Below are 26,333 nucleotides of genomic sequence, written 5' to 3'. Positions count from 1 at the left end.
TTGGAACTTTCTTGCTCTCTCTCTCTCTCTCTCTCTCTCTCTCTCTGTCTCTCTCGTGCTTGCTTTCTCGCTCTCTCGCGCGTGCGCTCTCTTGCTCTCTCGTGGTCGCTTTCACTCGCGCTCGCTCCCTCGCGCTTGCTTTCTTGCTCTTGCGCTCGCTCTCGCGCATTCTCTCACGCTCGCTCTCAAAAAAATTAATTTCTGGGACATTGTATATAATTTGCGGGCATCAGGGAGCCGCTATTAATTTGCGGGAGACTCCCGGAACTTCTGGGAGAGGTGGGATGTCTGAGATGAGGGGGTGATCAGGAAACAGGCTCAGACAACTGAAAAGGTAGCTAAGATTATGGACGTGGAAGTGGCATTGGAAGTCAGAGTTGGGTTCAAATTGGAGAGTGTCAGTGTCAGAGTTTGGTGTTCTCACTGGGGACTGAAGAGAGTGGTTTTTATTACCCAAAGCATAATTGAAAGACATTGTGCTTGAATTATTTTAATACTTGTGACATTCTAATGCTTACCTGTTATAAGGATTTCAGTCTAGGAAGATAGATCCTTATTTCCATTATGACAGCCATATTGTGTATGCAGTAATTTCTGGCTTGTGCCTTGAAATGGCTGACTTTGGATGAATTCTTTTGATGGATGAAAATGGAAATTATCTCACACAAAATGCTGGAGGAATTTAGCAATCCGGGCAGCATCTGTGGAGAGAAATTTTTAAAAAGTGGACATTTCAGGCTGAGACCCTTCATCAGGACTGGAAAGGACAGGGGCAGAAGCCAGAATAAGAAGGTAGGGGAAGGAGCCCAAGGAGGTGGCTGATGGGTGAAGCCATGTGAGGGGTTAGGTGCATGGGTGGAGGAGGGATGGGGGATAAAGTGAGAATCTGGGGGGTGACAGGTGGACAAGGTAAAGGGCTAATGAAGAAGGAATTTAATAGGAGAGGAGAGTGGAACATTGGAAAAAGGAAAGGAGGAAGGGAACCAGGGGAAGGTGATGTATAGGAGAAGGGAAGGGGTAAGAGGGGAGCCAGAATGGGGAATGAAAAAAGAGAGAAAGGGAAGGGAGGGGTAGAAATTACTGGATGTTAAAGAAATTAATATTCATGCCGTCGGGTTGGAAGCTAACCAGGCAAAATGTGAGATATTTCTTCTCCAACTGGAGTGGCCTTGTCATGGCGGTAGAGGAGATTATGGACCAACATGTCTGAATGGGAAGTAGGATTAAAATGTGCGGCCACTGGGAAATCTTGCCTGATGCGAAGGTGTATCTACATATTTCTCGTGTTTCTGCAATTGTCCCAATTCAGTTAAGCCTGGCTTCCTGTCAGCCTTTAGGATGTTTCTGCAGCTAGGGCCAGAGTATACTGCTGTACTGCTTTAGTGATTGAAGTAGGGCTTGTGGTTAGAAATGATTCATCAACTAGGAGAGCCAAATTTTAAAAATAACAAATTAATTCACTCATCAACATGATGAAAATACCTTGTTGCTACTAAAGTGCAAACTATATTGCTTTTTATTTTTGTCTTTTGTCATTTAAGTGGATTATTGTTAAATTCTATTAGGATTTAAGCAAAGTAGACTGGAAGTGATTCTTTATTCTGTACTGTCACCTTCTGGTGCTGAACTCCTTGAACACAAAGTAATCCGTATAAAAACTTTATTTCAGTTGGGTCTTTGCCACCTTTACCTTTCACTCCTACTGAACATGCTGGCCTTGAACTCCCTTTTAAAAGGTTTCCACTTGCCAGCTGCCTTTTCATCCATAAATTTATCTTCCCTATCTACTTATGCCAGGCTCTGTTTTCTGCTCTTGAAATCAGCCTTCCCACATTTAAAGACTTTAACTTGAGGACCAACCTTGTCTCTTTCCATTAACTACCTTGAAACTTACAGAATTAAGGTGACTGTTCACGTGGTGTTCTCCCTCTGAGAACTCTACCACTTGTCCATTTTGATTTCCTACTACAAGGTTGAGTACTGTTCTGTCCCTAGTAGGGCCATCTTCTTGTTTCGAAAGATTTTCTTGGGCGCACTTAACAAATTCCGTACCATTTAAACCCCATGCGCTCAGTCAATCCCAGTCAATAATGGGAAAGTTAAAATGCCCCATTACTATAACTTTTTTTGCTATTGCACCAGCAAGAAATTAACTGGCATCAAAATTAAATACTTTGGGATTAGCGTTGTCACAGATATGTACATTGAAACATGAAAATATAGAATGAAAATGTCGTTAGCGTCACAGATGTACTGGAGACAGCCCGCAAGTGTCACCATGCTCCCAATGCCAACATAGAATGCCCAGAACTCACTATCCCTAACTAGTATGTCTTTGGAAAGCAGAGGAAAACAAATCACCCAGAGGAAGCCCATGGTGAGAATATACAAACTTTTTCACAGACAACGGAAATTCAACCCTGATTCTACTCTAGCACTGTAAAGTCTTGCTCTAACTGCTATATTATTGTGTTGCCCCAGGATGTTAAAATGTGATTTTTGTCTATAAGATTTGAAATGGGCTGCATTATATCAGGGAAGGAGAAAGAGACTGGGAGACGCCATGTAAGTTCCACACTGTAACCTTCCTTTCTCTGTGGTCAGACACCCAGGACCAGCAATGTCTGAAGCTGCTTACTGACTTGGATAAAATACAGAACAATGTCATCAGTCAGGAGAAGGCTATCCAATCCTGCACCCGGCCACCTCTTGAGCAGGGAAAGCCTATCCAGGATATCAAGGACCGAATTCAGGATCTGAAGGTATATCCAGCCTCTCTGTTTATAGAGCTTTAAGCTACCTTATGTGTTGCCGCGTGGCCAAGTGGTTAAGGCTTTCATCTAGTGATTTGAAGGGCGCTAGTTCGAGCCTTGGCTGAGGCAGTGTGTGTATCCTTGAGCAAGGCACTTAACCACACATTGCTCTGCGACGACACCGTTGCCAAGCTGTATGGGTCCTAATGCCCTTCCCTTGGACAACATCGGTGGTGTGGAGAGGGGAGACTTGCAGTATGGGCAACTGCTGGTCTTCCAAACAACCTTGCCCAGGCCTGCAACCTGGAAACCTTCCAAGCTGCAAATTCATGGTCTCATGAGGCTAACAGATGCAGGAAAGCCCAGCTGCCACTTTGTACAAAGGATCCATAAGTGGATCCGAGATAACTGATTACCTGTTTTGCCGCTAGCTGAGAGTTAGTCGTCACCCTGGGCATCCAGAGCATGGTACAATCTTGTGCATCTGCCTGAAAGGGCAGACATGACTCTGGTTTCACATAACATTCAACGAACAGCACTTCCAGCAATGTAGCACTGAATTATCTACCCAGACACGGCATTTCAGTCCTGGAGTACAGCTTGTACCTGCTATCTTCCAGTGTGTCAGCAAGTGAGCTGAGACAGATTCGGATAGCTCTGCATGTTCTGAGGAGACCTTCAAACCAATTTCTGAATTGTGGACAATTTTTGTTGTTCATGGACGGCCTGCAATGGCATTTGCAGTACCTGATATTAATGCTCCAGTGTTGTAATGTGGCATTTTTAAAAGATGGAGGAGTAGAGAGTGGTCTAGGGAGAATGAGGACAAGAACATGAGCAAGTTGGAGCAGGAATTGGCTCCAAGGCTTCTCAAGCTTGCCTTACTGTTCAATATGACTGTGGCCTCTCTATGCTGGCCTTAGTTCCTATAACCTTCAATTCCAGATAGCATTCCCCTTGGGCAAGATTCTGAACTCAACCAAAGAAAACATACTTCCATAATGCAAATAGTAAATTTTACCTTCACCTTGCATGCCTCCAGAAATGTGAACTGTTGTGACGTCCATTTGACATTAAGATCCCAAAATGTAGTGCTGTTTTTTATTTAAAGTGAGTTTCTTACTTGCTCAGGTTACATTGATGTTAAGTCTGATGACTGAGGGGTTATTTCTCTATCAAAAGTTAGCATGGAAGTTGTATTGTATTAAAAGATTTGCATATTCCTTCATAATGCCTTCTGTTAAGTGGAGACAAAGCTCATTGTTCTGTCTTTGCTTATTGTTGAAGGTCTGGAATGAGCCACCTTTAAGTAACTAAGTTAACTAAGTTAACCTTTAAGTTACTAAGTATTAGTACCAAGTAACCCAAATCCACTTGGTAAAGGCAATTAAATGTATGGAGGAGCTTGACTTGTTTTTTTGTAATTGCTTTAAGTGGATAGACACTTTGGAAATATGAGCAATATTAAATTTACTCTTTTAAAATGCTCTTTTCTCCAGAACATCAACGGTTCAATCGGTCAAATTGAAATAGCAAAGATGTCAAAAGAAAGAGAGTGTCAGAACTTCCTCTCACAGAACCCGCAAGTAGCCGGAGCACCTCAGCTTCGCGACAAGCTGGAGGACACAAACAAGAAGTTTGACCAAGTTAGCCTCCTGCTCAACAGCTCCGAAGAGAAGTAAGTGCTACCGGCTCAGTGTTGAAAACACAGGGCGTCAGCGGGCCCAGCAGTATCTGTGGGAGGGGTGGTGCAGGTCAGCTTGTTGGCGTCATGGATTGTGCCGGGCATCCCTCGAGTGTTGCTATGCTTCTGGTGCCAACATAGCGTACCCACAACTTACTAACCCTAAGCCATGCTACTTTGGAATTTGGGGGGGAAACCCACGTGGTCATAGGCAGAACATACAAACTCCTTTCAGACAGTTGTGGGAGTCGAACCTGGCACTAGAAAGCATTACGCCAACCGCTATGTTACCATGCTGCACGGAGGTAGAAAGTAGCTGGTATATACAGAGGAGAGCGGTGGGGAGAAATGGGTAGTGGTAGGTGGACTGAGGGGTGACGGACAGAAGAAGCCAGGCAGGGGAGGAAGAGAGATGGAGATGGGAGTCAGTGGCAGTGGGGTGAAGGTAGAAGCAGATAAGGATTTTTTAAAAAAGGCAGATTGCACCAGGTAGGGAAATAAATAGATGGAGACAGTTGCTGGAGAATGATAAGCAGAGACGTACAGGGTACAAGTGCTGGAACATGGACCTATTTTTGTGCTTGTGCCACCTCTGATTATTGTGCTTCCTGTTCATTGGTTAAATAGATTCTTCCATCGTAATGGACCTATTCATTTAGATAAACAGACACTGGCTTGTGGTGAATAACCAGCCTGTTTTCCAACTATTCCTTTTTAAAATATCATGACAAAAATTGCTCAAGGTCTCCTTGCTCAGTTTTCTTGCTGCAAAAGATATTACATACAGACGTGTGATAGTAAGCTTCCAGCTTCCATAACAGCATGCCCAATATTGTACCAATCCTGGAATAAGTCAACAAATGGTGTCTTTCACACGCTTTTGGAAGGGAAAGATCCCTGGGAGCAAGGTTAGAGTTGGAGACCTGTTACCCTGTCACACTAAACGTAGAACCGTACAGTACAGGAACAGGCCCCACAGCTCACAATGCGCATGTTGACTATGACGTCAATTGAAACTACTTGTCTGCCTGTGTGTTGTCTATATCCCTCCGTCCCCAGCCTGCACATGTGTATGTTAAGATTCCTTTTAAACATCATCATCGTAACTCCATTCTGTCGTCCATTGTGCCATTTTGCCATGAGGATGAATGTTGAATTAATTCCGACACATTGTACAGTCTTGGCTTTTGTTTGCTAACGTACCTGTTGCAGGTTTATGTTTTGTGATGCGATCGTTAGTCCAGTGACCACACTAACGTGTGATTCCTCACAGGGCTCGGGCTGTTAACAGCCTGGAGAATTCCCTGCAGAAGGGCAGGAACATGCTGTCAGAGTTTGAAAACAAGCTGATGAAGGATCAAACGATTCCAGACAGCAACTGGGGGCTGGACTCCAAGAAGCAAGAACTGGAAGTGAGTGACGTGCCTGAGGGTTCAATAACAAAAATGGTGTGGTCTGGTCAACCTTCTCCATCAGGGAGCTGAGAAAGTTCCTGATCAAGGGTCTCAGCCCAAAGTGTCGACTCTCGGCTGTTTATTCCTCTCCACGGATGCTGCCTGACCTGCTGAGTTCCTCCAGCAGAGTGTGTGTGAGTGAGAGACAGAGAGAGACACAGAAAGACTGACTGACTCTGGATTTCCAACACCTGCAGAATCTCTTGTGTTTGTGTCTGAACACTAAGAAGGAGTCTTTCCAATCTCTGAATCCACAATGTCATTAGTTGCTTGTTATTCCTTTATTTAATCTAAAAGGGTTCTTCTCAGAAGAAGTCACTACTCTAAATCGACACGCACACACTTCAGTGTCCCAACTCTATGCTGTTGCCCTTTCCTGTTCTTTGTTTTCTTTCTCTCATATAACCCATTCAGTAAAATTGTTAAGAGGCAAAAGAGACTGTAGATGCAGGAACTGGGAGCAGTGAGCAAACTGCGGGAGGGATTCAGCAGGATGAGTGGTATCTGTGAGTGAAAAATCCATTGTGAGATTTCTGGTCAAGATTCTACATCAGGACTGCTCGAAGGTTGTTAATCCTCTCCTGCAGAAGATTTCAATAGATTGTCATTCATTTTCTTCAATGTTCCAAATTTCCCACTCCAGGCAACACCTAATTTGGCCAGGTTGTCAGGTGTATTTAAGGCAGAGATCGATAGGTTCTTGATTGGACATGGCATCAAAGGTTACAGGGAGAAGGCTGGGAACTGGGGTTGAGGAGAAGATATTTAAAAAAAAAGGATCAGCCATGATTGAATGGTGGAGCAGACTCGATGGGCCAGAGGGCCTAATTCTGCTCCTGTGTCTTATGGTCTTACAGTCTAAATTTGTGTTTCCTGGTTTGTACCGGCCCATCCAAGTTTAAAAAAAACACCTGGCTTACGTACAGCAAGTGTTTGGGAAAATGGCGAGATGGGTTTGCCAGCTGCTATAGGGCTGTAGGCATCTTCTTCTGATCCAGCTTGTGAGCAGTCCAGGTTCAAGGTCAACTTCATTGTCATAGACAAGAATGCCATGAAATGCCACATAGTTTATAAATGCTACAAAAATGAGCACTTTAACACCAGAAGCACAGTCGAGGACAAACATAGCACAGTACATTATAAATGTGACAAACATACGATGGGCTGCAAATGTCCTCCGAGTTACAAATAACTCTGAGGATGGAACCTTGCCGTCCCTCCTAACAGCTTTCCCACCTCCAGAGTATGATTTCATTTCCACCACCTTGTTCTGTATAATTTCTCTTAACTACTCCATCTGTGTGTGGCTTATGTAACTAAATCTCTCATCCTTCTGCAAGCTCAATCCAATGTAATTGTGTTAAACCTGGCTGTTATCTGCTTTCCCAAGGTTTAGTGCTCTACAGAACACAGAAAAATACTGTGCAGGAACAGGCCCTTTGGCCTACGTTGTCTGTGTGGAACACTGCGGCAAGTTAAACCAAATCTCTCCTGCCTGCACTTGATCCATAATCCTTCAATCTCTGCATATTTATGTCTTTCTAAATACCTCAATGTGCAGTACTTTATATAGCTAGGGTCCCAAAGACCTATTGCACTTGACGACGTGGACCGGAGGGCAAGTATGTAAGTCTGGCGGGAGCAAAGGATGTTGGGAATGGTGAGGGTTGTGTGCCACTTCTGGGATGTGGGACAGGTGGCAGAGAAGGAGCCCCAGGGGCCGGGGAGGCGAGGGTGGATGGTAGCGTGTGTGCAGACACACCCAGGTCTGAGACACCAGGCAAAGTCATTTGATTCCAAACAAAAGGTTTATTGAACATTACAGAAGGTCGCTTACTGCTCCCTCCCCTCTCCTTTCCCCTTTTCCCATCCGTGATACCCCTCTCCCTGCCCCCTTCCAACTCTCAGTCCACAACAGAGACCCATATCAGAATCAGGTTTATCTTCACTCGCATTTCTCATGAAATTTGTTTGTTTATTTTGCAGCACTACAGTGCAATACAATAAATTTCTACAGTACTGTGCAAAGGTGCTGAATTTATTTCCACCATTACCCCTCCATCACGATTCAGGCACCACACCACTCTGTAAAACAAAAAATAATTTTCCCTGCACATCTGCTTTAAACTCCATCCTTTTCACATTAAATGCTTCTGTGGCTATGATATCACTCTCAGATTAAAATTGGTAAGAAAACTGATGGCAATAAAGCCACGTGGTGATCTTTCCTTGCAATTTAAGTTGTTTTCAATCGTTCTTTATTTTACTGTGAAAAAGGCCTTGCGCTCTGAGCTGAAATCCAAGAAACCGGTCCTTCAAGAAGCGGAGCAGAATCTGATTTCTGTGAAGAAAGCCTGCAACGTTCTGGCGGACAACTTTCAGGAGCACTGCCCAGATGTCGAGCGGCAGGACGCTGAGGTGAAGAAACTCAACCAACGCTATGACAACCTCAACAAGCAAATGGACAGACGGTTGGTTTCTGATTTTTTCTTCAGAGCCATTCTGTATGTTAATAATCAAATGCTCTTCTTTTGAAAGGTGGAACTTGCATTGAAAGAGCACCTTCAAAGTTCAAAGTAAATTTATCATCATGTACAACCCTGAGATTCATTTTCTTGCGGGCATACTCAGTAAACCCAATAATGGAATCAATGAAAGACTCCACCCAACAGGGCGGACAACCAGTGTGCAAAAGACAACAAACTGTGCAAGCAACAAAAGAAAAAAGTAATAATAAACCAATAAGCAATAAATATTGAGAACATGAGATGAGGAGTCCTTGAAAATGAGTCTGGTAAGTTGTGGGAGTGGTTCAGTGATCGGGCAAGTGAAGTTGAGTGAAGTTATCACCACCAGGCTCTTGAACCAGAGGGGAGGGTCCTGAGGCTCCCGTACCTTCTTCCTAATGGCAGCAGTGAGAAGAGAGCATGGCCTGGATGATGAGTATCTCTGATGATGGATGCTGCTTTCCTGCGACAACGCTCCATATCGATGTGCACGGTGGTGGGGAGGACTTTTCCCATGATGGACTGGGCCATATCCACTACTGTTCAAGAGCATTGGTGTTTCCATTCCAGGCTGTGATGCAGCCAGTCAATATACTCTCCACCACACATCAATAGAAGTTTGTCCAAGTTTTAGAAGTCATGCCAAATTTTTGCAAACTTCTAAGGAAGTAATGATGCTGTCGTGCTTTCTTCATAATTACACTTGCATGCTGGGCCCAGGACAGGTCCTCTGAAATAATAACACTGAGGAATTTAAAGCTGCTGAGCCTCTCCGCCTCTGCTCTTGCGATGAGGACTGGCTCAGGGACATGCAGTTTCCTCCTCCTCAGGTCAATAATCGGCTCCTTGGTCTTGCTGACATTGAGGAAGAGGTTGTTGTCGTCACACTCACACCACCAGGTTAAGGAACAGTTACTACCCCTCGACCATCTGGCTTTTAAACCAAAGGGGATAACTTCACTCAACTTCAGTTGCCCCATCACTGAAATGTTCCCACAACCTATGAGCTCCCTTTCAAGGATTCTTCATCTCATGTTCTCAATATTCATTTATAATTATTATTTCTTTCTTTTTGTATTTGCACAGTTTGTTGGCTTTTGCATACTGGTTGAATGCCCAAGTTGGTGTGGTCTTTAATTTATTCTCATAGAAAAGGAGGGCTATGGGTAATTTCTAAAGTAAGTATATGTTCAGCACAGTGTTGTAGGCCAAAGGGCCTGTATTGTGCTATAGGTTTTCTATGTTTCTATTATGGTTATTATTCTATTCTGGATTTATTGAATATGCCCACAAGAAAATGAATCTTTGGGTTGTATATGGTGACATACATGTTCTTTGATAATAAATTTACTTTGAATTTTGAGTGTGCTGTGTTCTCTCAGTATATCAGAGTGAGAGCCAAAGGCAAGAAACTGGAAAGATTAAAATGATGAGAAGACTCGATAGATTAGACGGTGGAGAGAAATTGAGGTCTCATTTAAAGTTGGTGACTTCAGAGGAGTCTAAGGCAGGATCTGGTAGAAACATATAAAATTATTAGGGTCATTGACAGGAGCAGAGGTATCTAAAAACTGGAGGGCATCGACTTAGGGTAAGAGATAAGACTTTTAGAGGAGATCTTTTCTCACAAAGAAGGTGGTTAGAGTGTGGAATGGACTCCCTGACGGGGTGGAGAGACAGTTATTCTTACAGCATTTAAGCAGAGAATTTGAGTTGTCAGTGCAGAGAAGGCTACAGATCAGGTGCTGGTAAATGGGTTGAGTGTAGATGGGTTTTAATGGTCAGCAAAGGCACGAGGGGCTGAAGGGCCCTTCACCGTGCTGTATGACACTATGATCTTGCACCTGAATCCTACATCACCACTGGCCTGTCCTGCTCTAACAACATAGATGCTACCACCAAGAAAGCTTGTCAGTGTGTCCTTTGACCTTCACCAATTTTTATTGATGCACCATAGAAAACATTCCATATCTGCGCGTCAAGGCATGGCATTTCAATTGCTCTGCACGTGACCACAAGAAACTGCAGGACGCTGCATACACAAATCAGCACATCAGAACTAGTCTCCCCTCCATGGACTTTGTCAATACTTCTCAGTAAGGCAGTCAGCATAATCAAAGTCCCCACCACCCTAGACATTCTCTCTTCTATTGGGTAAATACTATCAGGCTCAAAGACAGCTTCTACCCCACTGTGTAAGACGATTGAATAGTTCCCTAATATGATAAGATAGACCCTTAACCTCACAATCTACCTCATTGTGATCTTGTACCTTATTGTTCACCTGCACTGCATTTTCCCTGTAGCTGTCTCACTTTAATCTGCATTGTTATTATTTTACCTTGTTCTACCTCAATGCACTGTGTAAGGATTTGATCTGTATGAACGGTATGTGAGACAAGCTTTTCACTGTATCTCGATACACTTAACAATTTACAGAAAACAAATCCAATCCTAATCTTCAAATGAATTAACACAGGCGCATTTGGCATTCTTAAACCTTTACTGGTATTCCCTACCAGAGAATGAACACCTCATTAATGACAATGTATTTTTTAATGTGAAAACCCTTGAATAATTGCTCTACTTCAGGATATTTTAAGAGTGTGACATGAGGTATCTTTTGATTCCATTTCACTCATGGGTTACAATCTAATTAAGCAGAGGAAGAGAACCATTGTTATTTGATGTCCTGCCCTCACTTTATCATTTTATCCATAAGGCAAGCTGTAAGCATGACCTAATTAAATTAACAGGCTGATATTTGTTTCGGTTGTGAAGAAATATGATATTTGAGAGCTAACATGCACAGGCCTATGGTTGCAATCTTCAAATAACACTTGTGTTGATTAATTTACTTCTGAAATGTTAGTGGACTCATTGTTGGAATTTGGTTTAAATTGTTAAAGTGCCATGCTCTTTAATAATAATAACTTATTTATGGGGTACTTTTCTTACAAAACAATGTAGTTAAAGTACATTACAATGGTATAAAGTGCAAACATGTAAATAAGAGACAAAATGATGTTAATCGAAAGCAAGGTTATAGAATTAGGTTTAATATATTTAACAAATTATTCGAGAGATAATGAATATAAGAAACATAGGACTGAAATCCTTTAATTTTCTGTCCCATTTACAGGATTGATGATCTGGAAAAGGCCAAGGCTGCATATTCCAGTTTTCGGAATGGTAGTGATGCTCTGGACAGCTGGCTCTCCAACATACCAAACTATGAACCACGGGAAACTGACAGTGCCAAAACCATCGATAATAAGCTGAGGAACCAAATGGTACCAAGTTCCATAAAAAACATCTCTGCACATGTATTAGAGTAAAATATTTTAAAAGATGTTAATTATTTTTAAAAGATATTTCAAGATATTATCAATTATTTCGACTTCTCTTTTTTTTAAAAAAAAGCAGAACTGAAATAGTTTCTCAGTAGAAGATACAGTATCTGCAGCTACGCATTTACAGAGTTTTTTCCTCAGTAGATGAGGTGGTGATGAGGGAAAGGAGGCTCATGTATTTGGGACACAAGAATTTTTGGCTTGATACATGTATTGAAGAAATTACTAAATTGCTCTAAAGCTTATTCATAAACTGATCCATGAAATTGCGTTGACTCTGCCAGTCAGAATAACAGATTTGTTCATTTTGCTCTTGAACACAAACCAAAGCTATATGGAACATAGTACTGCACTGGTCAGATCATTTGGCCTGTAATGTTGCACTGATCTTGATGCCAATTTGTATTAAATGTCCTCCTCCTGTGTATTATCCATGTTGCTTCATGCCCTTCATTTCTATTTGAAAGGATCTTAAGCCCCACCAAACGACTTGCTTCCACTACTACCTCAAGTAATCTAGTCCATGCACAAGTTGTCTCTATACACTACTTGTCCAAGTTGTTTCTCTTGGGACAGTTATGTGTATGAAATACTGAAAACAATATTTGTATGTCTATATTTTGGGGTCCAATAAATCACTGTTTGATCACACCTGGCCCAGTTGTTTCTATGGATCCAGAAGTCAGTTTTCCAGATGAAAATGGAGCTGATTTTAATTATCAGTTGGCTCAAAAATGCAGATGGCCTAGATTCCAAATTCTAATGGCACTCTGGTTGGAGTTGCTCCAGAGGTTGTTTTGTGCCTCTTGTCCGGCTTATTAAAGGAGAAACTATTGGCTGCAAAAGCCACATTTTCTCACAGCAGTCCTCTGCATAGTACCTTCCAATAAATGTCTGTACCGAAACCTGCCTGGGGGTAGGGTGGACATCGGACATCAGACATCCAACATCCAACTTCAGCACAGTGGACGAACTTCCACTAATTAGTCATCTTCAAGTTCTGAAGCTGCATGTTGATGATGTATCAAATCATCAACTATTTGACTCAGGACCTCATGTGATAGACTTTGGACTTTGCTGAAGCATCACAAGATTGAAAATCACCCCCATACCACAAGACCCATTCCCTCTAGTATCAATCACGCCAATTGTCTTCCTGAAGGAATACCTTTTATTTCTCCTGAATGTGTCGGGTCAGGAAATAGTTACGTGAAATTAGATCCATCATAATTTCACAACAGATCTTTAGTTTTGGGAAACTTGATAAAACTTATATAAGTATAGTTTTAATGCATTGGTTGGATGGAAGATTAGAGAATTTATTTCTATTAGTTATCTTTTCTTTCATCCAACACTGAGTTTTAATGTAAATCTTTTCTTACTGGTTAGGCAGTCTGTTTATTAACCCAGCAAATCATTTATAAGAGTTACATGGTTGTCGTAGTATTGACCTTAAATTTTATTCTCTCTTTTGAAACAGCGTGTCTTAAATGACATTACCAGTAAAGAGCCAGATTTGGCGAAAGCAACAAACAATGCACAGCAATATCAGGAGGCAGCCAAGGTAAGAAATTAAGTGACGAGATACTGGTTCAGTGAGCACAGAAATGTCAGCTAGATCAGGATGGCGGGGGCAAACAACAGACTTGTTTGTAATGGGTCCATTATATTGGAAGGTTAGATACTTTATGATCTGAAGGCTATTTACTAAATTTAGAATAAGAGACATGATTGCATTTTTAAGTTGGAAATGTTAATTGTCAAAGAGCACAGCTGTCCTTGTACACAATTCTCTGAAAGCTAACAGCAGGCACGAAGGGAACAAATGATATGTTAAACCTTATTATGAGAGGAAGCAAGTATATCAATAAAGATATCCACTGAAATTATACAGGGTCTTGGGTAAAACCTCAACTTGAATATTATGAATAGTTTTGGTCTTCGTACCTAACAAAGGATATGCTTGCCGTAGAGGTAGGGCAACAAGAATTCACTAATTGATTCCTCTGGGATGGCAGGTTTGCTCTACGAGAGATGCAAGACCTATATTTGGTCAAGTTTAGAAAAAGGAGAGCTGATTTCATTGCAACTTAAAAAAGAAATCAAACAAAATGTTTGTTCCTCTGGATTTCCAGCACCTGCACAGTTTCTTGTGTGGATGTTTACCTTGGCTTGAGGAGTCTAGGATCAGGAGTCTCAGGCTCAGAATGGGATGCAGGCCATTTACTGTATGACTGAAATTGTGGGAAGTTTCTCCACTCAAAGTGTGGTGTAGCTTTGGAATTGTCTGTGCTGGAGTGATGGAAAATGACAGCGAGGCAGAAGTTCAGGCATAATCTTGATGAACGTTTCAGCAAGCTCAAAGGTCTAGAAAGCATACACCTGCCCCTAGTATCTTATACATGTGGAACTACCAGAGGAATTACGGATTTAATTCAGGTTGATATTTCTAGAATACAAAAGACAGAAGCTATGGGGGATTTTGCTGGCACAGCCCGTTTTCGTGGGTGATTAACTCTCAACCACAGGATTGGCTGGAAGAGAAAGCTTTTTGTGACCATAAGTGTTGTAGTGCAGGAATTGTGTCAGGACTTGTATGGACACCTACAATTTGCATCTGGTTTTTCTCTCCCTGGTAAAGTAATTTTAATTTAAATGTAGTAAAGCTCTGATAATCCAGTATCCTTGGGACTTTGGTTCTGGATTGGCAGATTTTCAGTTATTACTCCATTTTAATATCCAACAAATGTTTAATTCACTTTATTTTTAAGATGTTGCATAGTGATGTAATGAAATCAATAAAAGGAGAGTGAAAAATGGGGCTCCTGTCTGTTTAAAGGGAGCATCCAAACAAGGGCCTTAGGGAGTTTATAGGTCCCCAGGAAATGGGACCTTGATAGACCAGGAGTTAAATCGTCAGGATCTCCTCACAGCTGGATGGTAGATTATCAGAGTTTTACTACACACAAAAGAATACCTTCACCTTTATTCCCCTTCTGTTTATCTGTCATTGTTTCTTACATGTTCTGATCTCAGGATTATGAACTTGAAGCCGAGATGTTTAAATCACTGATCCAACCAGACAGAGCACAATCCTCCAAAAAAGCAAAATTCACTTCGCCGGCTGATAAAGTTAAGGACGAGGTAATTATTTTATGATGTTACCTGTGTAATGAAAATACAGAGCCGAGACAGGCTTTATTTTAACAACTGGAGATATAAACAGGACAATTCAGCTCATGCAAAGCAACCGAAGTTATTTAACGGTTACCAATCTAACTACTCTAAATATTGCAGTGTAACTAGTAAGAAATAAATTTCAAAAATCTTTCAATTAAACAAACATGTTTCATATACATGGAAACATTCACACAAAATAAAAGTCTAGAAATCCTTCTCAGTCAATAATACTAGGACCAGACAATGTGATCCACTCTGAAATTTCCCCAATGTTTTGTTTTCACTTCAGTTAACAGAACCTAACAGCAGGTTGCTCCTGGCACCATTGTAGACTTAGGAAATGTGACTGAGGTCATTTATTTTGTTCCTGTTAATTTACACTAGGTCGCACTGATTATATCCGCTGTTGTTCATTTAGTAGGTTGCCACTTTACTACCTCTCCAAGTTCAGAATCATCTGCAAATCTGCATTGAGTTTGATTCCAAGTCAATTAGAAACCAAGGCAACGAATCCATTGCTGAACCATGGGATCCTCCATTCAGTCCTCCCCATGACTGCAATTTGATGCAGGGCTTTAATGTGAAACTCGGACAGTTCCTTTTTCCTCCACAGATGTTGCTTGAAATGCTAAGTTCCTCCAGCAAATTGTATGTTGCAACTTGATAACTGCCCTTTATTTTCCATTATAATAATGAATTCTACAACACTAATTGGTTAGTTGCCTTTTTAAAAAAAAAAATGATGAGGTTATCCTCTTTAATGGCCTCTGCATATCCAAGGCTGCTTAAACAGTCCATGAGTTGCCTTCTGAAGCCACCATTCTACAGTGGGGAAACATGACTGCCTGGTTACACACTGATGGCACCCATGCAATAATCTGATAAAGTAATATTGGTTGAAAGATGCTTGTTGGCTGGTATGCTAAAGTAATGTGATAACATGAACAGTATGCAGTATTGCTAGATAGCTGTAGATGTGTTTATTTTGGCTTGTTCTACAAGATCACAGCTTGATATAAATAGTACAATTAACCATTATGTCCAGCAAAGAAGTACTAAATATTCAGAAAATGTACAGGTAAATATTTATTTGTTGGTCTCAAGAAAACTACCTAGTTTAAAGTCCTGATGAAGGGTCTCAGCCTGAAATAATTGACTCTTTATTGCTTTCCCTAGATGTTGCCTAAACAGCTGGCTTCCTCTGGTGTTCTGTGTGTGTTACTTTAAATACAATTATCACTTTCCCCTATGAAGACATATTGCTGAAACTCCCAGCCAGTTTTGAAAATGGATTATTTTACCAGATTTGCATAGTTCCATTAAGAATTTTGTTCTGTTCATTGAAATGGAATCCAACCTATAGTCCCTAAGATTTAACCTAAATGTCTAAGTGATAATTATTGCCCCATTTATTTTAAATAAATATCGAATGACATTTCAACAGCCAGCATTCTGACCAGTCGTCTTCCAGATTGAAACTTGCACACTGCAATAAAGCTGCGTCTGATGATCTGGAATGTAGACTTGACTTTCTGTACCTGACTATTCAGAAAATGTCATGCTGTCTCCTCACAGGAAACCGCTCTGGCCACTAAATTTGCAACAGTGAGTGCTGTCAACTATCAACGGATGCAGAACCTGGAGTTTGCGCAAACCCTTTTGAAACAGGTAATCGTCGGTCTTGATCGCTTTCGCTATGAAAGGATAAATGCAAAGAGCAAACGTTGGACGGTGAAAATCGGCAGTTCCTATCAGTTATTGATAATTGAAAATAAAATAAGGCTGAGGATTAATTAAATGTTTACCAGAAGGTCTTTTCAGTGCATTTCAGCAATAAATATCATGGTGATTAATACTTGATCACATAGAATTCTAGAACTGCTCAACAGATCAAGCAACTAGAAGGGGAGAGAAATGGACTCGTCGGTAGCATAGTGGTTAGAACAACACTATTACAGCTCAGGATGTCAGAATTCAGAGTTCAATTCTGGCACCGCCTGTAGGAGTTTATTTGTTCTCCCCGTGACTGCACAGGTTTCCTCCTCCTGTCCAAGAGCTTACCTTAATTGGTCATTGTAAATCGTCCTGTGATTAGGCTAGAGTTAAGTAGGTGGGTTGCTAAGTGGTGTGGGCTCGAAGGGCCAGAAGAGCCAGTTCCATGCTGTATCTCTAAATTTAAAAAAAAAATAACATTAGTTAATACCAGTGAGCTCTCGTGAAAGGTCATTAATTTGCAAATTTAACTCTGGTTCTGTCTCCATGGACGTTGCCTAATATGTTAAGCATTTCCAGCACTTCATATTTTGATTATCTAATAATTGATCAAATGCTTAATTGGCAACATCATAAGATGGTCCTTTGAGTCTATTAGACTGAGTTACAAAACAAATACATCCTAACAGTAAAACAAAAATGGCTTATCTTCCCTTTGTAATGCAGCAACCGGAGATGCAAGTAATCCAGCAACAAGTTCAATCGCAGAACTATGCAGCAGCACCTGGCAACAGGTTGGAAAGACAACTGAATGATGAGTTGCAGCACAGGGAAGGAGTGGAGAAAGAAATCAAGAAAGTACAGGAAGAAATTGCAGTCCTGGAGAGTCAGCAACTCAAGGGATCGTTCCAGAAGAAAGAGGTTGTCAAGAAGGTCCCTGACCCACAGCTAGATGACGAGATGCACAGGGTTCGGGAGTCATTAGCAGATGAGCAGTTGCAAAAGAAAACTCTGGAGAATGAACTGGAGATCTTGCAGCGCAAGTTGCTTTCGCTGGAGAAAATGAAAAAAGACCCTGCAAAGCAATATGTGGTCAAGGAAGTTCTTCGAATTGAACAAGATAAGGATCAGGAAAATGAGATACTGAGGCTCAGGGAGGAGCTTGAGGAGATCAAGAGGCAAAAATTGGCAAAGGAGAATGACATCCTGCTGCTTCAGAAACGTCTCCGTGACTTGACCGAAGAGAAGAATAAGGAACATGAGAAAATCACAGAACAGGAAGTGTTCACGGTAAAAAATGACCCTGAGTTGGAAGTAGAGTTTCACCGCCTGCAGGACAACAAACAACATGAAAGTCTCTTGAGGCAACACAAGGAGGAGGAGCTGAGGGTCCTTCAGGAGAAGCTGAAACGACTGCAGAGAGAAAAAGACAAGGAGGAGGAGAAAGTGACTGTGAAGGAAGTCGTCAAGTTGGAGAAGGATGCAAATTTGGAGAAGGAGGTTATAAATCTTCGCCGTCAACATGAAGATGAGATGGCCAAAAAGCGATCACACGAGCGAGAAATTAGTGAGCTTATGAAAAAGATCAAAAAACTTGAAGAGGAAAAGTCTAAACCAGTAATCCAGGAAAAGGTGCGGGAGATTGTCAGGCCTGATCCCAATGCTGAAAACCAGGTAGCCACCTTGAGAACTGATCTCCTTGAGCAGCAGCGAAGATACAATGATGCAGAATTACAGCTGAAGAGCATTCATGATGAAATCACTCTCCTGAAAGATAGGGGTCCAAAGATTGAGATAAAAGACAACATAAAGGAAGTCATTAGGTACAAGCCAGATCCTGAAACTGAGCAGGAGTTGGAGAGGTTAAGGGATGAGGTAGTGGATAAATCCCGACAAGTGGATAGAGCCAAAGTTGAGATAAAGCAGCTTGAAAGAGAGATTGAGATGCTAAAGAACAGTAAGCCCCAGGTTCAAATTAAAGAAGTTATTAATGAGGTTATTCAGTACCGAGAAAATCCAAATACCAGGGAAGAGCTAAATCTCCTCAAAACCAAGCTGGAGGAAGAACAGCAGAAGCAATTGGAGCAAGAGAGGGAGCGAACAATACACGAAGAGAACATCCAACTGAAGAAGAAGGATCTGGCTCAAGTGAGAGAAAAAGTGGTGCAGCAGGAGGTTGTGAAGCTAGAGCAAGATCCAACGTTGAAGGCAGAATGTGGTTCAATGGCAAATGAGATTGAGCAAGAAAGAAGGCAGAAGGAAAATCTGAAAGCCCAGATCCAAACATTACAACTACGAAAAGCTGACTTGGAAGAACAGCTGCAAGAACTTGAAGCAGAGAGGGAGGCTCGGCGCAACGCTGAGCTGGAAGTCAAGAGGCTGAAGGTGAAGCTCAGTGACCTTGAGGAGAAAGAAAAAGAGGTAAGAGATAAAGTCCTGGTGAAACACAAGGTTGTTCTGAAGCAGGATCCTCAACAAGAAAAAGAAGTTTCACTGCTTAAACTGCATGTAGAGGAAGAAAAGGCAAATCGAAATGAACTTGAAAATACCCTTCAAGACCTGAAACTCAAACAGATAGAGCTTGAAACAAAGAAAGTCAAGGAAAAGAATATCTATACCGAGAAAGTTCAGGTAGAACGTGATCCTGAGACAGAATTAGAAGTTGAGCGCCTTCGGAAAAATTTGGAAGAGGAAGGAAAACTGAAGCAAAACTTGCAGAATGAACTCGACCATCTGAAGGCTAGGCTGTCAGACACCGAGTTCAAGGATATAAAGTCTTTGAAAGACTTGGAGCATCTGAAAGATGAGCATACAAATCTACAGAGAGAGAAACAAAACCTGCTAAATGAACGTCAGAGGCTGCATTCTGACATCCAGGTAACCGTTCAGCAAACCCGAGAAGTCCAGTCAGAGAAGTCGATACCAGGCTCTGGCAAAGTGGATCTTCTGGAGGCTCGATTCACATCCCTACAGAAAGAGTTGGATGATCTGAGGAAATCAAGCACATCCAAAGATGCTGAGATTGACAAATTGGAAAAGGAATTAGCTGCACTGAAAATAAAGAGAGAGCAGAGGGAGAACAGTTTACGACGTCACATTGTAGTAATCGATCCAGATACCGGCAAGGAAATGACTCCACAGGAAGCCTACAAACTTGGCCTCATCAACTGGGATATGTTTGTCAACCTTGAAAATCAGGAATGCGACTGGGAAGAGATGACAATAAAAGGTCCTACAGGCACTTCTACCGTCCTCCATGACCGGAAATCAGGACAAAAGTATTCGGTCGATGACGCTCTGAGAAACGGTAAGATTACTGAGAAACAGTATAAACAGTTCCTGGACAAGGAGGTCCCAATCCATGAATTTGCCGTATTATTATCAGGAAAAGATGCAGTGCCACACAATGACACAGAAAAGGCGAATAGTTATCAGCCGATTTCATCCGCTAGTCCCAGTTCCTTTCCTCCAAACCAAGGTAAAGGTAAACAGCAGGCAATTGGAGGCATATTTGACGTAAACACAGATAGGAAAATGTCTGTCACCAATGCAGTTAACCGAAATCTGCTTGACTCCGACACAGCTCTAAGGCTTCTGGAAGCCCAGTCGGCAACTGGTGGAATTGTCTACGTTAAAGATGGCAGCCGTTACAATGTACAGAAGGCTGCAGAGCTTGGCTTGATTGATGATGGACTGACACAGAGACTTTCCAGCGCTGAGAGTGCCTACACTGGAGTCGAAGACCCCAAGACCAAGAAACTCCTGTCTGCTGCCAAGGCTGCTGAGCGAGGCTGGCTTTACCCCGAGGCTGCAGAGTGGTATCTGGAAGCACAGTACCTAACCGGAGGTCTAGTTGACCCCGTCACATCTGAACGATGTTCGCTAAACCAGGCGATATCATCTGGTCTGATAGATGAAGATAAGGCCGAGAGACTCCAAAATGACACCACTTACCCTAAAAACATGGTGGAACCAATTAGCAAGCATCTCATTAATTACAAGGAAGCTCTGGATCTGTCAATTACTGACCGGGATACCGGGCTGCTTCTGTTACCTGTCTCCTCCAAGTCTCACTAGTGTCTTTATTTTCACATGAAAATCACAGAGTCTGCAGCATTCAATTTACCAGCCACTTTGAAAAGAGAAGAATATTGTCAAAGAACTCTTGTATGAAACTGGTTGAATTTATTTGGGATGTGGGTGCTACCAGAATTAAAGTCAATGTAATATAACTTCATATAACTGCTATTACACGATTTGTTTTTCAATTTGCTATTTTCATTTTATTATCCTTTAAACTTCACTTATCTATTACATATATTTTAAAAGAAGCATAAACATAAATTATCCCATGTCACAATTCAACCTTGTGTGTAATATTCCCCAGTTATTTGGCCCTTACTGTCACTCGAGGTGCTCGACTTCTACACGTTGACTTGGTGCTATGGGAATCTATTGAGCGTAGCTCTAAATCAGAAACACCATTTCACCCCCTGAGAAGGCTCTTCCCCAATTTTTGAGACTGGATTACTTTGATAGTTGGGGGTAGGTCTCCAACACTTGCTAGGTCCCGCCAGGAATGAAACATAAATCTTAAACAAAAATCAAGTTGACAAGCAACTTGATGTTGCAGCTCCAAAAGTACGTGCTTATTTTCCGGTCAATGTTTGAGGCCTTTTAGAAGGCCTTCAGGTTCTCAAGGCTTTTCGACGTTGAAGCTTCGTGAGGAAGCTTTTTGTGTGTTGGGGAGTCAGGCAAAAGGTCTACTCTCAGTCCAACCTATCAAAATTTAAAAGGTTAGGATAGTTTCAGACCATGTAAATAATGCAGCTCATATTTCAATTGCCCAATATCAAGTCTTTCATCCTTTCCCTAGAATTATAGTGTCTTTTGCAGTATGTAAATTATGTAACTGAAGAAATAGAGCTTAAATGCAGAATGTTCAATGATATATCAACCTTTTCTAAAAAAAAAAATGCATTTTCAAAGCAGATTTATTTTTGACAATAGTTCATTCAAAAGTTTAAACCTTCTCATCTTCCAAGAATGGCATGAGCTCCAAGACACAGTTGCCAAATGAAGAAAGTGAGCAAATGTATTCATTCTGTTTTAGGAATCAATGATGTGTTCAAATAGTGCTTGAAATGGAACAAAGCAATTCCAAAAACAGTGAGCGTAACTGGATGGTCCCAAATCCCCACTTTCTGTAGGAGGGAAAACCCTGAGCTAACTATACATGAAATAAACTCTTTTACAGTGAAGCAAAGTGTTAAGCAATTATTGTGGACTTTTGTAAGATTAAGTTTGTCTGATAATCCTTTATTAACAAAATGGAACTATTTAGGAAGATAATAGATAACTGCATGAATTTGTTACATTAATGATAGTTCTTTGCTCTAGCTACAAGTTGCATTTATGGCATATTTCCTTTCAGGGATGTTTATTTATATTAGAAAAAATTAAAAAAAAACGGTCTGGTTATAAAATGAGTCCTTCATTTTCTTTTGTTAATAATAAAAATAATAAGTTATCAATTGAACAAAGAACCAGATATTGCAACATTCAGATGCACTGCATTGGTGTCCCTCCCCGTGTACAAATGAGAGTACATGTTGAGTCACAGTTGTCAATTCCTGTTGGCAGTTGGATATGCAATGTGATACAAGAAAGGAGTTGAGAAGGAAAATAAATCGGCCTTGATTAAATATTGGAACAGATATGGTGGACCAAATGACTCCTATGTCTTCTGGTCTTATTAATGTATACGTTTTCATGAGAATCAGTGTGAGCTTCAAGAGCAAGGCAGCCTACACCTGAATCTGAAGAGTTGTTTTAGCTTAAATTAAAGGGGACATTTGCAGTGATTCCAGATTTAGTTTTTCTGGAATGTGGCAAAACAAAATCTACATTCTTTGCAGATGGTACCATTGACACAGTTAAGACCTTTCATTTGGGAATGGAGTATATGAGTTCTTGTTTCACGTGTCCATCTTTGCTGTCACAATGAGGCTTTCATCCTACTTCCCACACCGTCTGCATCAGAAGTTCTTCAATTTCCATACATTTGGAGGAAGGTAGACACTTGGTGTTCTGCTAGCCACAGCATGATGTTTTGGTTGGCAGAAATTCTCCATGTCCTGGGAGAATGAATTCAGGCTGCAATGTTCACTTTTAAAGTTTTTGAGATAACCAGTAGTAATTTGAATTGACCATTGCATTTGGCTTGCAGGTTATTTTTGAAAAGTGTTGCATTTAAAGAAACAACTTTGCCCCCACCGCTTTATTTTCACCTCTGGCCCCCACCGCTTTATTTTCACCCCATCCTGATGAAAGGTCTCGGCCCGAAACGTTGACTGTACCTCTTCCTAGAGATGCTGCCTGCAACTTTTATGTGTGTTGCTTTTATCTCCAATATTATGCTTACTGAATACATTCCATTGATCTTTTGACTCAGGAGATGATTCTATTGCAATCCAATCATCTTCATGCTGGTAACTTAAACTTGGCTGCAGTTAGTTCAAGATTTGATTTTCCACATTCACTCTTGCTAAATAAAACATGAGTTGGTGCATGACTTTGGAGATGATGTTCATAACACCAGAAACATCTCTTACCAGCTCACGAGTCTGACCTTGAGAATATCTCCGGCCACTAACCCACAGTGAAATAGTTGCAATCAAACCACCCGATCTGTACTAATTCTGTACTTGGGTGGTGCTGGTGATGAGGTGGGGGGATGATGAGAGGAATGATATCCTGCATAAGGACTAGATCTCTTGTCATTATCACCTAAAAAAAAATTACAACAAAAATTTAAGTATTCATGATTAACAAATAATGGGATCCCACCAGTCTTAGTAAATGTTGAAACATTCCAGTCTAAGTTCCTGCTGTAATCATAGCTCCACTGCACATCAATGATTGGGGCTGAATAAGAATTTGTTTCCTTTTATAATGATAAGTGTAATTGGGACAAACATAAAGACTTAAATGTTTTGCAAACAAAGACTCTCTTTGGATGATAGAAAGGACTAGAGAATGATAGATGCCCAACAGGCTTTCGGTTAAGTTCAATGTCATTCACAGAGCCACAGAGCCCCAAGCAGCTCTGAAACAGGCCCTTCAGCCCTTCTAGTCAATGTCGACCTGTTTTTGTTTTTACTGCCTATTTCCAACTACCTGCACTATAGCCTCCATACACCTCCCATACATGTCATCACCCAAATTTCTCTTTAGTGTCTAAATCGAACCCAAATCCCATTTCTGCTGGCACTCTCAACAACCTCTGAGTGAAAAATTCCCCTTCAGATTCCCCTAAAATATTTCACCTTTCACCCTGAACTTACGTCCAATGTGGGGGTAAGTGGGAAGATGGGGTGGAGAGGGAAGGCAGTAAGGAGGGGGCGAGGTTGATTGGGGACAAGGAAACAGAGGGGAGTGTTTATATTTACTATTTTTCAAAAATGTAATCGTTTGAACTTACTTGCTACAAACTTACTATCCATACCCTGTACATTCTCAACCAAATTACTGATGACAGATGACAAGTAACAGGAAGTGTGAGCTGCCTTAATGACTATCGTCCAGTGGCTCTCACATCTCTGGTGATGAAATGTTGAAGGGTTGGTCATGGTGAGAATGAACTCCTGCCTCAGCAAGGACCTGGACCTGCTGAAATTTGCCCATCACCACAATAGGTCTACGGCAGGTGTGATCGCAATGGCTCTTCAAATGGCCTTAGATCACCTGGACAATACAAACTCCAAAAGAGTTCTGCTAAACAACTGACAATTGCACCTTCACCAGCTGCTCACATGAGACTACTGTCCATACCCGTGACACAGGGAATCACATCACTGTCACTCTCCTGATACCGTGTCTGACCTGCTCACCTCCAGGTATCCTCCCTCATAAAGCCTGTTCCTCAGTCACCATCAGAGAGGGCAAAAATCCTATCTCGCTCTACCTTTTCTCATAAAAACATAGTCCCTAATCTAGGCAGCATCTGAACCTTCTCCAATATTTCCACATATATTTCACACACAACAATTTCCAGAATTTATAGAAAATGGAGGGAAAAATTTTTAAAAAACATCCAGCTAGAGGCAGCTCTGTGGGCGAAAGTGCCTTGTTCATGAGAGAGGTCAGAGGAAAGTGGCCAGACTGGTTCAGGCTTGACAGGAAGGTGACAGTCACTCCGATAACCACACGTTGCAACAGTGGTGTGCAGCAGAGCATCTGTGAACACACGACACGTCAGACCCTGAAGTGGATGGGTCACAGCAGCAGAAGGCCACGAATGTACAGTCACTGACCAATGAACATATGCCCTTGGTAGTGGGTAGCTGATGTGGATGATGCATTCAGCAGTTTCAATTATCTGTTATAGAGCTCCCCTATCCAATGAAGAGCAGTTTCCATACCACGCAGTGATGCAGCATGTTAGAATGCTCCTGCTATATATCAAGGCAATGAGAATTGAATACAATACTCCAATGAGTTTTACAGTGTTGCAATATTCCCTTATGACCCTCGAACTCAATCCTGTGACTTATGACGGCCAACACTCCATAGGCCTTCTTAACCACCTTATCAACTTATGTGGCAACTTTGAGGGATCTAAAGAATGTGGACCCCAAGATCCCTCCATTCTCCACAATGCTAAGAATTCTGCCATTAACCTTGTTCTTTGTCTTCAAGTTTGATCTTTTAAAGTGAATAATATCAGAATCGGGTTTATTATCACCGGCATGTGTCATGAAATTTGTTCAGTTTGGATCATACATTTTAGGATTGAACTTCAACTGCAACTTCTCAACCCAGTTCAGTATCCTATCAATGTCACCAACCTCCTGGAGAATATACTGATCTGCCTTCTTCCAAATCTTTGCAGCCAGGTTTCCTTGGATCCTGCACTTCTTGGCTTTATGGATGAGCCTTCCATGATGAGCCTTTTCAAAATTCTTACTAAAATCTAAATGTACCACATCCACCATTCTGCCTTCATCAGTCTGTTTTTTCACCTCCTTAAAAAAACAAAATCAAGCTTGTGAAACACAACCTGACCCATACCCATCAACCTCCGCCTGTTCACGAGTCCTCTCAAACGTTGCCACTGTATCTTCTGAAATCTCCTCTGCACTTCTTTCTACTTTAATGGCAGGATTTTCCCTACAGCAGGATGACCAAACTGAACACCGTACTCCAATTGCAGCCTCACTGTCATCGAGTACAAAGGAGATTGGGAGCATAGGCTACCACAGTTCTGAGGAACATTCCCCACATTTGATACTGGAGGTGAGTCGCTCATCCTGGAGTGTGATCTAACCTCCAACTTAACCAGACCAACAAGTGCAGGTCCAAGGGTGGGGATCCAGCGAAAGGTGATTCTCTCCCGGCCTAGTCCATTCACTCAATATCTGCTACATCGCCTATCCCCTGTCTACAGATTAGGGGGGTGGTGGTACACTCCCCACTTCCCTGGAAGTCCATAAACACAGCATCCACATTACTCAGGGCTCTGATGGGGCACTCCCCAGTTTGCTGAGTGAGTGTGGCCTTAATAACTCAAGAGACCCCAAGCTGTGTTCTAGAATAACCCCAGGGAAGTGCGTGGCAAGATACGTGTTTGCTCAGTGTCTGAGGGTAGGGAAACAAGGTTGATGTTTAATACCTAGTATAACCCCAGA

The 26,333-nt window shown here is 41.6% G+C and overlaps 1 protein-coding gene across 1 annotated transcript in view; it reads left to right on the top strand.

Moving 5' to 3' along the window:
• Positions 1-22,130, top strand: part of ppl (periplakin) — an 84,572-nt gene extending 62,442 nt beyond the window's left edge. Inside the window, exons 15-23 of the mRNA XM_063059190.1 lie at positions 2,605-2,762; positions 4,253-4,431; positions 5,711-5,849; positions 8,169-8,362; positions 11,541-11,691; positions 13,232-13,315; positions 14,788-14,895; positions 16,507-16,599; positions 17,371-22,130. Of these exons, the coding sequence (XP_062915260.1) occupies positions 2,605-2,762; positions 4,253-4,431; positions 5,711-5,849; positions 8,169-8,362; positions 11,541-11,691; positions 13,232-13,315; positions 14,788-14,895; positions 16,507-16,599; positions 17,371-20,721 (4,457 nt within the window). The 3' untranslated portion in view covers positions 20,722-22,130. The remainder of the gene's footprint in view (positions 1-2,604; positions 2,763-4,252; positions 4,432-5,710; positions 5,850-8,168; positions 8,363-11,540; positions 11,692-13,231; positions 13,316-14,787; positions 14,896-16,506; positions 16,600-17,370) is intronic.
• Positions 22,131-26,333: the final 4,203 nt, after the last annotated feature.

Source organism: Mobula hypostoma, chromosome 9 (assembly GCF_963921235.1).
Source record: "Mobula hypostoma chromosome 9, sMobHyp1.1, whole genome shotgun sequence".
Classification (NCBI taxonomy): domain Eukaryota; kingdom Metazoa; phylum Chordata; class Chondrichthyes; order Myliobatiformes; family Myliobatidae; genus Mobula; species Mobula hypostoma.
Note: the sequence above shows the minus strand (reverse complement) of the source record. Positions and strands in the feature narration are given on the sequence as shown.